The 14,077-nt window shown below is 46.2% G+C and overlaps 1 protein-coding gene across 1 annotated transcript in view; it reads right to left on the reverse strand.

The window, feature by feature from the left end:
• The window catches only part of LOC307240031 (roundabout homolog 2-like), a gene marked incomplete at its 3' end in the record, with an annotated part of 98,894 nt that extends 86,764 nt beyond the window's left edge, over nucleotides 1-12,130 (reverse strand). The window contains exons 1-2 of the mRNA XM_080013606.1: nucleotides 12,061-12,130; nucleotides 6,842-7,168 (exon numbers count right to left, since the gene is read on the reverse strand). Of these exons, the coding sequence (XP_079869732.1) occupies nucleotides 6,842-7,168; nucleotides 12,061-12,115 (382 nt within the window). The 5' untranslated portion in view covers nucleotides 12,116-12,130. The remainder of the gene's footprint in view (nucleotides 1-6,841; nucleotides 7,169-12,060) is intronic.
• Between the last annotated feature and the right edge of the window lie 1,947 nt (nucleotides 12,131-14,077).

The raw sequence follows: 14,077 nt of genomic DNA on the forward strand, positions 1-14,077 counted from the left end.
TGGATATAATCAAGTGACTAAATGGGTGTTTTCCCCCCGTGCAGAGCAGTGTTCAGCCTTTCAACCTTCTCCAAATCAGACTATTGTTGTTGACATGCGGCTGTACAACATGGCGTCCTGACGGAGGGGGAAGGGGGCGGTGCAGACTCAGGGGAGGGGAATAGACGGGATTGAGATCTGGTCTGGTCGTGTTAAAATAGAACAACAAAGAGAATAATATTTTGTTTGTGTGAATGGGATTGGACATGATTCCTCTGGCCCCGTTCCCCTGCATTGTGCGTTTCCTAATCGGAGCAAAGCGGTACATTCTGAAGGCTTATTTCTATTTATTGAGGCTTTTATTATTTTCGACTGGTTGAGAGCAGCTTTACACCTTCAGTCATCAAACCCATTCCTTAAGCCTTTCTGTAAATATCACCACATTAACAAGGTGCTCGATTGGTTTGTAAGAACATGTTTGACCGAGATGTGAAACGCCCATTGTTCAAGTAGACGGCATTAGATGATTCCATCGAGCGCTGCAGCTCCTCCTTAGGGTCCAAACGTTGTAAAGTGGACCATTCATTGTGTCCATTTATCAAATTGATCAAATTCGCAAGAAGGGAAAGAGCTGGCACGCGCAACAACGTCAAGGCGGCTGCGGTGAATTTGGACGCCGCCACCAACAGCAACATGTTAAACAGCAGAACAGCAGCAAACTCACTGAGCAGCTGTTTGTTATGAGGTTCCAGGTAAATAAGGTATCAAATTCAATATTGTTCAAACTAAATAATCTCGCGGACTTCCACTTTAAACGGCTGGCAGGACTTTTCACAGCGCGGGACGCTCGAGGGCTGTAAGCGGCGTTTATTTTGGTCGTTTCAGTCGCAAGGTTCATGATGTAAGCACAGTGAGCATCGCAGATTGAAAGCGGAGAGGATGAATAAACAAACGCAATTCGCGCCGCCACTTCAGATTCACAATTCACAACAACCATGGGGGCTAGACTGTAAATGTCTCCCAATTATATCCAAAAAACGTAATCACCGTGCAAAGCATGACGGTTAAAAAAACCACAACGTTCTCCCTCCCGGCCGCTCTCGTCTGGAACAATGAGGAGTTGATTGAGTGGCAGGATGACTGTTCTCTCAAAAGCCCCGAGCCCGGCCCGGCAGAAGGGGACTCGCCTGTTATTGACTTGTTTATAGTAATCAACACCCTTTCATTGGCCCTCCTTCCTCGACTCATCATCATTGCTGTATTTCTGCCTTTATTACCGCGCGGCGACCGGGGAGCCGTCCTAATTCCATCGACGCCATCCTGGAATTTATGGCACCCGGCAACTCATGGCACCCGAGGAAAAACGCAGCCGTTTCAGTTCCCCCGGATCGGGGACACTGAACGCGGGAGATAAAGCCACGCGACGCTAAGGAAGCCCCCGATGTCAACATCCAGGACTTTGGCGGCGGAGCATCGTGGACAGGCTTCCTCATAGGACACGCCCCCCAAACACCCGCCCACGCATCCCGGCCGGGGCTGCGAGCTCCGCCCCCGCTCCGGTAGTGAGCATATAAGCACGGCGCTCATGTTTGTCTTTTGTAGGGTTTTGGGTTTTTTTGGACCCGGCGGCGCTTCGTCCCCCTTTCAACGTTTTCATTTCCGAAACGAGAGGAGCTCTCAAGACGCACGGCCGACGACGTCCGGTCAAAGACGGAGCCGGTGATGCCAAGGTGGAGGAGAAGGTACATCCTGTACCGCGGACACATTGAATGGCTGCTGCTTCTCCAGCTCCACCTGACGGAGAGCACCAGAGATGCTTTTCCTTCCATGAAATAATCTCAGGGATTCGCACTTGCCTGGATTTTAAACGTTGAAGTGGAGATGTCAACAGGGACCTGCTGTTCTCCTTCTTACACAAGTTAATGGAGGTCTCTGCGTTTGGTGAGAAATGAAATGGCGTTTGAGCAAAAGTTCCAGGTTCTGTGAGTCGATGAGGTTTGAGCGCGGCTTCCGGGTCTCGCCGTGTTTACTCCCTGACGTGCACTGACTTCAGTCGACAGTCGACCAAAATCTGTTTCCGAACACACGTTGAACATGTTAGATCGACGAGGCCTGGTTTAAAAGTTAAATCCCACTGCTGTTGCCGTGCACCAATCTCGTGGGAGACACGGACGCCGGGATTTTTTTGTTTCAGGGAAACATCGGAAAATTAGATCAAATAAATTAAATTAAATTAAAACATCTACAATAAAAACACATGGTGTGATTCTAGATTTGATTTAATTCATTTATCTTTAATTTATTTATCTTATTGGTTTTGTTTGGAGGTCGCACGCCGCAGCCTGTCTACCGCAATATTTTATTTGTTATTTTTTTTAAAGAAACACACAGCATAATTAATTTTAAATACTTACATTTCCATCTTCTGCAGTTTTTTTCACAGGCAGTTGGTATTGATTACTTTTTCTTTTTAAATATTTGTGAAGTTACTCAGATGGGGGGGGGGGTTCTAATTCTACTGAATCCAGATGTGACGTAGGGGTCGGCTGCAAGTGAGAATGGCTCGTTTCGGGACATAGACAGCTGACAAAAAAACTGTTCCGTCTTATTTCACAGTTTGTGTGTTAGTAGAACCTTCAGAAACCCAAAATGTATGCGAACAAGCTCTGAAAAAAGGAGTTTTGCATTAATGGTCCCCTCTAACCGTGAAGCGGGCTAGAGATTCACCCGGATGCAGAGAGAGGTTTTTGGACATTCTGCAGCGACTGGTCTGCCTTTCACTGTTCTCATTTGAACAAAGGGCATCTCTCAAGAGGCACAGTCAACAACGTCCGGCAAAAAAAAAAAGATTAAGCTTGTGATGCAAATGAAATGCTCCCTCAAGGAGGAGATCGCGCACGCTGGACGATTGTTCCGAGCCGGCGGGCCCCGGTGGAAAAACATTTACGCGGGGATGTGTGCGGATTACTTCGGGAGGGAATCTGTACTTTGCGCTAGGCCGCCTGTCTCGGAACGTCCCCGGGGTCCGCGGGGCCCCGGAGGAGCCGTGTGATTATGCGTCTCCGTGTTGCGCGAGCCAGACCAAAGGCTGCTTACTTACGCCGTGCATTTGGACGCGTAGCCCCCCCGGAAGGAAAGCAGAGTGTCGCCTGCACCAAACAAAAACAGGAAATAGAAAGGAGACGGTGCGGGGTCACCAGGACAGCCCCTGGAGAACGCCACGAGGAGCGGCGCAGGAGAGGAGCGGCGCAGGAGAGGAGCGGCGCAGGAGAAGCCGCCATGAGGGGAAAAGCTGCAGACAACTGCTGCTTCGCTCACTTGTAAGTCTGTTTTCTGAAATCCCGAAACTGCTTCTTTCTCATTTTTTTTTTCCTCTGGTCTCTATGAGTGACGGATAATTACGAACAAATTACCAAACGACTTAAATAGAGCAATCATCGAAATAGGCTGCAAGTGACCTGTCAGCTGCTGCTGCTTCTTCTCCTTAATAACGCGTAAAAAGGATCAGGTGTATTTCAATGATATTTGATTCGTGTCTTGTGCATGTCACCTATGTTTGGCTTCATATCCATATTTTTAAATGCAACGTCTCTTGAGGTGGGTGATTGAAGAGTTTTGAACTGCTCTCTGAGGACCTGTCCACACGAATACGGACTTTTCTGAAAACCCATTTTCCCCCCTCCATTTAAAAAAAATAAAATAAAATTCTGCCCACACAAGATTGAATCATTTAAAAGGCTCACACAAGCATTCCAGGCCAGTAGAGGGCGACTATATGTCCTGAAACTTGAGACGTCGGACAAAAATATTTGGCAACTCGGAAAATGGGCTCGTAAATGTCCTCCTGAGTCAGGAAATACAAATGAGCTGAGTTGTATTAAAATGTGGCTTGACAGCCCTGCTCCTCCCAAAGCCAGCTCCCATATCTGTCTCGCAACATTACAGAGACACTTTGATGTCCTTCACCGCTTTTCAGGCAAACCTCATCATCACTTCAGAATATTCCAAGGTGAACGTCTACGGTGTGGCATCACCAAGCCCCGCGACATTCATTTTGGTCCACATTCATATTGAATGTGACCTGATTTACACTTTAAATTCCACCGAAACAAATCACAGAATTAAATGATTCTTGTGGGAACTCCATCATAACTCAGAGCCGAACTGACTCTTCTGACTCTCGTTCTTCTTTCACAGGAAGTCCTCCCTCGCTCACGGTGCGTTTAACAGACTGAACCAAAAACGAATGTAAGTGACTGACTCTTTTTTTACTGAGTGACTCATTGAGAACCGAATCTGAGATACATTGTCAAATCTTTCATCACTACGAACTGTCCTCGGTTCCTCTGTTCTGCAGGAGCTGCTCTTCTGGCTGGGACGGCTGGCTCGACGGTTGGGATGAGTTAGCGCAGCCTTGCAATTTTGATCTTGCAACACAAGAGCTCATTTCCAATATTTACTTTTTTCTTTTTAAGAAAAACACTGCAACAGAGTCACAGGAAGGTTCGGTGGTTTTCTCTGTGTTGCCAGACAGAGAGAACAACGATGCACCGGGACAAAGTTCTAACCGTGGGGTGGAAATGTGCGGATGCCCGTGCAGCCAAATTCATCATCCATTTGAAATCACACGCTAGGTTGTTTGAGTGCTTCTTCCAACTCGTCCGCGTGATTCCAAAAGAGAGCGTGAAAGAGAGAGAGAGAGTCACAGCGAGCCTCCGTGTGGGCGTAGGAGAACCTGCGTGCCCCGTGCACTGCGCTGCATCATCTTGTTTGTGGCAAGGAACCATCTCGCTTAAGGGGATAATGGAAATGTGGATCGCCCAGAGGTCCTCTCTCTCTCTCTCTCTCTCTCTCTCTCTCTCTCTCTCTCTCTCTCTCTCTCTCTCTCTCTCTCTCTCTCTCTCTCTCTCTCTCTCTCTGAGAGAAGGGAGGGAGAGGGAGGGAGAGGGAGGGAGAGGGCAAAAGTACCGCTAGGTTGAAATCCTGCCCTCGTTTTGTTTCACTTCCTGGAGCGATTGGCAGCTCTGCCCTTACATTTGCCCAAACAGGTCAACTACACAGGTCGTAGTATCTTCGAGCACACACACTCATGCATATATACAGTATATATATATATATATATATATATATATATATATATATATATATATATATATACATACATACATACATACATACACACACACACACACACACACACACACACACCTAATGCATGTATGAGCAACACATTCACAAATAAACTAGCCTTTAAAGATCCACACCTAGACACACACATGGATGGGCATTAATATAGTGTATTATCATTTTAGTATTTCGTAGGAAGGTGATCTTAACCCGGTTAGTTCCTGTGAAAAACACATATTGGACTTCAAACGCCAATCGACGGCACATTGGTGTTTCATATTTGATGGAGTCATGTGGTCATAAACCACTTTTTCTGAAACCGTGATTGGAGGGTCTGCGCCTGCCCACCCAGACGCCGTTTCGGGCTCAAATGGAATTCCAGCTCCGTGCAACCTGCTCTCATGTCGCTGCTAAACCGGAAGGTTCATTGGGAAGAATATGGTTCATTTTGTCAGATCAAAACAAATCAATCGTTTCATTTAAAATAGCGGAAATAATTGCTCCAAAGTGCTTTGCATGGGCAGGGATACCAGAAAGACAAGGTTAAAAAATATAGGAAGCAAAAGTAAAAAACCAAAGGAGGCGCATACAAGATGGTGCTGTGTCTTTAAAAGACGTTCAACTACAGGAGTGAGTTCATCATTCACGTTGACAGAGGGAGCTCGACTTACGACTGAAATTGGTTCTATAAGAACGATCGTATGTTACAACACGTACGTCCAAGTCATTTTCCCATATAAATGATGACATCATGAAGGATGTGAATAAAATACACAGAACAAACACAGTAAATATGAAAAGTAATCCATAAGCCACCAACTACATGCACACACCATGCAGGCTGCTCGCTGACTGGCTGCTGACTGGCTGCTGACTGGCTGCTGACTCACTGCTGACTGACTGCTGATTGGCTGCTGAATGGCTGCTGACTGGCTGCTGACTGGCTGCTGACTCACTGCTGACTGACTGCTGATTGGCTGCTGAATGGCTGCTGACTGACTGCTGACTGGCTGCTGACTGACTGCTGACTGACTGCTGACTGGCTGCTGACTGACTGCTGACTGACTGCTGGCTAAGTGCTGAATGGCTGCTGAATGGCTGCTGACTGGCTGCTGACTGGCTGCTGACTGACTGCTGGCTAACTGCTGAATGGCTGCTGAATGGCTGCTGACTGACTGCTGACTGACTGCTGAATGGCTGCTGACTGGCTGCTGACTGACTGACTGCTGACTGACTGACTGCTGACTGGCCGCCGACGCGCCAACTGCAAATTTCCACGGTTGTATCTTGGAGCAGTCGGACGCAAGTGGATACAGATTTTGGCGACAGACTATGGCTGCTGGGGTGTTGGATTAGTCGTAGATGCAGTCGTAAGTCCAGGCACCACTGTACTAGAATCACTTGTTTTTGGGAAGGCTGTCCCAGGGTTTAGGGACTGCAAGTGAAAAAGCTCTAAAACCAAAATGTTTCTTATTACACCGTGGGACGTGAAGCAGCCTCTGCCAGGGGAGCTGGGAGGTCTGGCAGCTCTGTGGGGGGTGAAAAGGAGCAGTAGGGGACCCCTCCACAGACCTTATGTTTGACAGCGTAGCACGTAGTAAATACAGTTTGTTAATTGCACAAAATATCAGCGCTCTGACTTCCTGCAGCGAGGGTTATCCTTGCGATCACTTGGGCTGTAGACAGTTGGCGACCGCGCAGTGAACAGAGTCGGGCGCTCGGGTTCTCAACTCACGGGCCACCTCCAGCGACGCGTTGCGGCTCATGGCCTCCCCCAGGTAGTTCCGGGCCACGCACACGTAGCTGCCGTCGTCGGGTTTGCTGCGCCTGCCGTGCACGATGCGCAGGAAGAAGAGGGAGCCGCTGGGCAGCAGCATGCGGTGGGAGCGCGGGTTGTCGCGGTCCGTCTCCACCCGCTCCCCGTCCTTGTACCACTCGACGGTGGGGGCGGGACGGCCCTCCGCCTTGCAGTTCAGAGTGGCCGGCTCCCCCTTGGACACGATGAGGTCGGAGGGGTGCTCCACGATGCGGGGGGGGGAGTCCTCCTGGCGGAGACGAGACCCTGACGGAGGAAGGGAAGACGAGTTAGAAGAGTCATTCAAAGGATTGTTGGTTAGATACAGCGACATACTTTCACCAAACAAACAAACGACTCCATTGCCTGAGTGACTCCCAACCCCTGAGTTATTCATTGGTTTGCTATGAACAGATCGTTTGCGAGTCTTGCATCAGCCGGTCTAGTAAGTGAGAGAACCTTTAAGGCTGCACTTGTCATGTTCTTTCTGTTACCCAGGCTTCCACATCTACTCACAGCAGCAAGGGAGTCATTATGTCTCATTAGCTTTTTCATTAACACATTCCATCAAGAACTGACATCATCCAACGAATCTCACTGGGTGCATAACATTGATTGCCTGAACGGATTTGTTCCTGTTTAACGTCGTGCGTGCATGGTGCACGCACAGTCAAAAACATACACGCTCTCTTTTAGCTTAAATCTGTGTCACATCAGGTGTGGTAGCAGCCGTGGTCGTCAACCAGAAAAGGAAATGAATCCATGAACTCGTCGTGTCATCCTCCTTGAAGTTCAATCGTGCCTTAACTTCAGGGTTAAGTTAAGAGTACAGAGTTGAGTTGGTGGTAGATTTGATAATTCGATATTGAGGAGCGGGGCGTGAGGAGTGTTTACTGGAAGAAATGCATTGGAAGCAATGGGAGATCAGCGTTTTGCTGTTTGATTCCTGACATGTTGGCCAAAACTGATCTGCAGCACAAGTCAGATGTGAAATTACTTTTTGATGCAGAGACAATATAGTCTACGCAAATAGCTCACTCAGGTTTGGTGATTGTAAATCAAGAGGGACGTTGTAAAGTTCACTTTTTCTTGTTCGCGTGTTTATTGGTATTTATGAGCAGTTTCTTTTTCGAGACTCTTGCAACAAGGAATGAATAATAACACATTGCAACTCCATAGTTCAGTAAGTAGTCCTCTGGTATAAAATGAGCAGGACAGACCTACAGACCCCCTCTCCTGTGTCTGCATGGAACGCGCTGACAAACCAGCTTCTTTTCCACGCTTTTGTCGGTTTAACCACCATGAACAGCAATTCCTCCTCCGCATAAACAAACTCCAAGCTCCAAAGCCATGTTTGCTTCTTCGCGTTCTATGTTTCACTACTTCCAACTTCACGCGGTACCTTCTCTCTACTGCCACCGGTGGTTTCTGAGAATACTGCAACGGACAATGCGGCAACTATAAATGCTGGCGCCCTCTGCGGGGGGGGTGGGTGCCGTCCGCCAAGGACCCCCGCCAAAGCACAACCCTAACCCTTAAGGCAGTAGGGATACTTCTATGGCACTGCATGATAAAGACAAAATCCAAGTTGATCCAAGTTGAAGCACTTCAGACAGTTGGGGTTCGAGGCCTGTGACAGCAAACCTCCGCCCTGGTGGTCTGTCCTTTAGGCATGTGCTAAATCACCCTCCAGTTCCAGTTCCTGTTGTTGTGGTGGTGCTGACCTTGGCGAATCCCCCCTTTTGAGGGGATCAAAGGTTCTCTCCTTGAGGGACCCAAGAACCATCGCTTTTCATTCATTATGATTTCCCTCTTGGCTTCCATGACCCTCACCCATGTGTTTGACAATTACGAATATCCCAGGGACCTCTAGTGCGTACACCGAGTTAGCAGAGAAGAGATCTCCTCTTGACAACAAAGCTGGTAAAAACGTTACGGTAAATCACGTTATTGTAAGTTGTTATCAAGATTGTCTCGATTCTGGATTGCAGCCAGTCATTGTTGACTCATCGTTCGTATGAACCTGCCTCTGGACGATGCCTGGCCTGAGGCAGGAGATGGGAGGGTTCCTCTGTCACTCTCAGCCAGAAAGCCAATCAAGTTAATGGATGTGGAGAACACGAGCAGGACCCACCGTAATGGCCTGTTCAGAGGAGGTCTCTGCATTTTAATTGAAAAATAAATTACAGAGTATTTTTGTCATGTAAAACTTATTAATGGGTTTAATAAACTTTGTGGAATGATTTGGTGAAATTGGAAAGACCTTGAAAGTCTGTGGCTTTGCCTTTGCCTGTGCCCGACTAGAGAGAAAAAAATTAATTAGGAAATGAGGCATGAAGCCCAAAACAAGCGTAATTGTGTACGATGGCTAATGGTAACAACCATGCTGAGGTAAATCCATCATTAATACCCTCCTGCTGACCTATAAATAGAGATGATTTTAGACTTGGGGTGCAGACATAATCAAAATATAGAGATTAGAGAATTTCTGCCCTGAATTCTATGTTGTGGTTTGGTTTTCTCAGTAGGTAACTGCTCCCTTGGGCTGGCACTCACCCGATCAATGTATTTAGAAGGAGTATTACTGACTCTGCAGTACTGGAGTATCATTGACTCTTCTTTTTTTTTTTCCTCACACAAAATAATGATCTGCTTCTGAAAACCTAGCTTGAAGTTTTCAACAGGTCACGGCAGCAAATACAGAGGGTGGACACATCGGGAAAAAACGCATGAAAAACATGTTTGACTTTGAAGTACTGAAAGCCCAAATATGAATGCAGCTGCAGAGACTCACACTAGGTTGATCGCCCGAGGAGGTCTAATAGTTTACACTTTGATGAGTTTTCAAAGCGAAATCAGCGGAGTAACAGAGTTTCAAAGAGGCCAAATGACCGTTGTCCGAATCGCAGCTTAATTTCATGTGTTAAAGGAGCATTCTCAACGTGACTATATCCCAAACATGGACAAACTGCATCGGCAACGAAGCTCAGGGGTCACAAGTCAAAGCTCACTGACAGAGATGGATGAACGCTGAACAGGATGGTGGACAAATCAACCAAAGATAGAGCCATGCTCTTGTACCCCAAAGCCAAAAGACTACACCTGGACCCCTGTGCAACAGAAACAAAGCCATATGGTCTGAGATATTTCACCCTGTGTCCCACATCTGGACAGGTTTATGTTCGGAGAAAGGATGCCTTCAACCCAAAATGTCTGTTGCCAACTGTTCATCAATTTGGTTGGAGCCACAACGGTATGAACAAATCAAATGGGAGTCACTGGGTCCAAAGTAGGGTTGTGTAACGGCCAAGGACCGGCCATTTCCAGGCCTGACAGTTTCCATAACCAGGACCGGCCTACTGTCCAACATGGTTCCCTCATGATGTTCTCATATTCCAGGATGATAATATCCCCATACACACTCAAAAGTGGTTTCATGGACACCAGTCAACCACCCACCGTCGTCTTCCAAATCCTCCGGTCTGAACATCAGTGATCCTTCATTTAAAGTCTGGAGCAAAGAGTGTGAAGTAGACTTCCACCTCCTTTATCCCTCAAAGAACTGGAGGCTTCTCTTCTTAATGAATGGTGCAATACAACACTATACAGTATACGCAGTGCAATTTTATTTTGTCTGTCTGACATATTGGACTAAAGTAAAGTAATCCTTGTGATATGGGCCAGAATCAACTTGCTTTTAATGTTTTCTTGCAAATGTATGTTACTGTTATGCAGCCCTAAAGGCAACAAAGGCAACCATAGCACGATATTGCGATATGCTACATCTAGTCTCATATCACTATCAATATCAATTTAGTGCCCGGCCCGAGCTGCCGCACCCTGGAGTAGAGCTGAGTGAGAGTGAGCGTCTCATCAGCACCTCATTTATTAGATATTTAGTGGATTAGGCAGTGCCACTTGCAACACACTGAAACGCACCCTCCCGTGTGCAGTCAATCTCAGTATTGAACAAACATAAACTACATGTCACTGAAACCACCGTGGCCTTACACGTGCGGCTTACACTCTATGTTGCACACATTCCACAGCGTTCATTTGATATGGCCGTCAGCACCTAATCTGCAACGCTGTGTGAATGCAAGCAGGCGGAGACGTCAGTCTTCAATCCATCATTTCTTTCTCCATTTGACTGGACATGTACTGTAGGACAGCTGTGCAGGTGTAGGACATAACAGGTCCACAGCCTGCGCTGGAGTTGGACCATACACACAACAACCCTGACAAGATCCAGCTTCAGAAACCCCTTCAATGAGCAATGTGTGAACAATGGAGCGATGCAAGGGCCAATATTTTCAAAATGAGATTACGTCTTGAAACATAAATACAAAGACGAGTAAGGCTGAGAAATTGACAACCATTCCATTTCTTAAAAAAAAGGGGGAAAGTGTGTGTGTGTGTGTGTGTGTGTATGTGTGTGTGTGTGTGTGTGTGTGTGTGTGTGTGTGTGTGTGTGTGTGTGTGTGTGTGTGTGTGCTCATTAGGACACTGAATCTAAAGCAGTGGTTCTCAACATGGGGCCGGGGGAACCCCCCAGGGTCCTTCAATAGGGTCCAGGGGGTCGGCAGAAAAACGATTAACAGCTCAGACTTCACCATTATTTCCCTTACAGGACGTTATAAAATGTACAATAATGGTTGTTTTGATCCTAGTTTCACTTTTACCTCTCTAAGTGCAGTACATGCAGGTGTGGCCGTTCAGACTAAATCATATCTGACAATTAGAATCTTCTCAGTCTGGGCTCCCAGAGACCAAATCCTGTGAAATTGACAGTCCTTGAAATAAAGGTTAAGAGGGGTTTGTTCAGACACCCACGAACATTTTAAGCTGTTTGAACTCTATTAACAAATAGATTGAATTTATTCTCACTATATGTATCCAAACTTCCCAACAAGTCAATATTTGGCAACTTGTAAAACCGAGAGAATTCCAAAATAAAATATATCAATTTATCTGTCTGTCTATCTGTCTATGTCTGTCTGTCTGTCTGTTTGTCTGTCTATCTGTCTATACTTTTACGCACGCCAGGAGGTGGTTGTAATGGGTTGAACACCCTATACACCATGCACTACCACAATTATTTTTCGTCTAAATTAATTTCACATACAGAGTAACTGTGTTAAGCATGCGTGGGAACTTACCGTGGGTTTGGATGCACAGCAGTCCACACAGAAACACGTAGCGCAGTGGACCCATTCTGGCATATTGGCCCAATAGTCCTATCGGTGCACGAATTCCTCTTTTTTTCCAGCAAACCCCTCTGATTTTTTTAATGTTGTTGTTATTATTATTATTATTATTGTTGTTGTTATTATTATTATTATTATTATTATTGTTATAATTATTGCTCTTATTCAAGTGAAGTTAATAAACAAAAGAAGTCGTCTCTCTGTCCATCTCCTCCCTCCAGTGATGCTCGGCTCTGGCTTCCTCTGCAGTCACCTCCACGTCGCCGCGACCGCTCGTTCCACGCGTCTCACGCCCCCCCCCCCCCAGCCCCCACGCGCGTGCACGTCCCGGACACCGTGCGTCCTCGTGCGGGGCAGGCGCACAACGCGAGCTGCGGGACGCGGGAGACGAGACGCGCAGTGTCCGCGGCTGCTGCAAGGTGCGTGGATGCGCGTCTCTGTCCCAGCTGAGCGTCTGCACCGCAGCGCAGCATCTGTCCGCCCCTCCTCTTCATTCCACCACGATAATGTGATTGGCAAAATAGATCCTGACCTACTGCATGTCGTATCCCTGAGATCCAAATACATTTTCTGATGATGAAAAAAATGTTGTTGTTTGTTTATTATTATTATTATTATTATTATTAATACCACTACTAACACCTTTCTGGTTGTAATCGTTTTTATGTTATAAATTTTATATCTCTATAATAAAGACAACTTTACAACATGCATCATGCAATCTGAGCAGATCGATTAAAAAAAACATCAGAAACCATATTGTCATTTATTCCAAATACCTTTATATCTATTTTAATGTGACATTTGTTATGTGCTGGAAAAGGGGCTCTCACAGGCTGCTATGTTGTCTGTTTAAAAGTAAAGAAAATAATGTCATTTTATTATTGTATGAAATGGAGGGGGCGGGATGAATGAGGGAAAGAAAAAGTATTTATTTCTTTGTATGTGTATTGATTATCCTGCTGACTCTGTGATGTAGCCTGGCCTATAACAACCTGGACATCTGCTTTTCTTTCTCTTGAAGGTCATTGTCAATCATCTTTAGAATTTCTGTAATTGCATTGTGCTCCGGATACATGTGCTCCACCCTTTCAGTCCTGAGGTGTTTATGAAGGCTGCTATCAGAATGGTGGACTTCACGGCACAATTGATTAGGCATCAATTATATTATACATAATTGATTAGACATCAATTATGTATCTATATTATGAGTCTGTAAGGGATTACGTTTAGAAAACGTGTAAAATACATACGAGTTGTAGTTGACAGAAAATCAGTATGTTCCGTCCGTTCTTTCTCACATGTGGATCTCACTCAGGTGAATGATGCTGATTTAAGGTTATAAATGCAAGCAGCTTCTTTTCTCTTTGCCTCATGTGCATTTTAATGTGTTGTTGTTTGGAGCTGTCAGGCCGCTCACCACTTCCTGTCAGGTTGGGTGTACCTCCCAAAACAGCTAAATCACACCGAAATGCCTCTGTTTTGTAACTCCATAAACAATCCTTCTGCTTTAATTTCCACGTTTGGTGGCGGGAGAAGCGGTTAAAAAGACCCCCCCCGCCCCCGCTAGAGAAACTGCACTTAATTCCACCCGGCCGCCTCGGGTGCTCGTCAATACTGCTCAATGTGGTCAATAGCTGAATAAGTGTAGTGCATTGCAGTGAGATGAGAATGAGATGGGCCACATCAGGTCATATTGATCCAGAGTCAAATTAAACCATTTTTTGGGCTGTTTGGGGGGGGGGGGGGCAGCGCAAAGTGAACAAAATCACTTAACTTGAATGGATCTGTTCCATCACAGAATGAAACCTTCAGACCGGACTGAAGCCCTGGTTTAATGACCTTTTTTTTTTCTTATACCCAGAGGACGGGAAGGTGAAGTCATTGTTCTGAATCTACGCCGGATTAGACAAGCGCAGCAAGAAACCTTTCACCTGCTGATTCATGAAAACGATTTTTTTTTTTTAAG

The sequence above is a fragment of the Zeus faber genome (genome assembly GCF_960531495.2).
Source record: "Zeus faber genome assembly, chromosome: 14".
In the NCBI taxonomy this organism is placed as follows: Eukaryota; Metazoa; Chordata; class Actinopteri; order Zeiformes; family Zeidae; genus Zeus; species Zeus faber.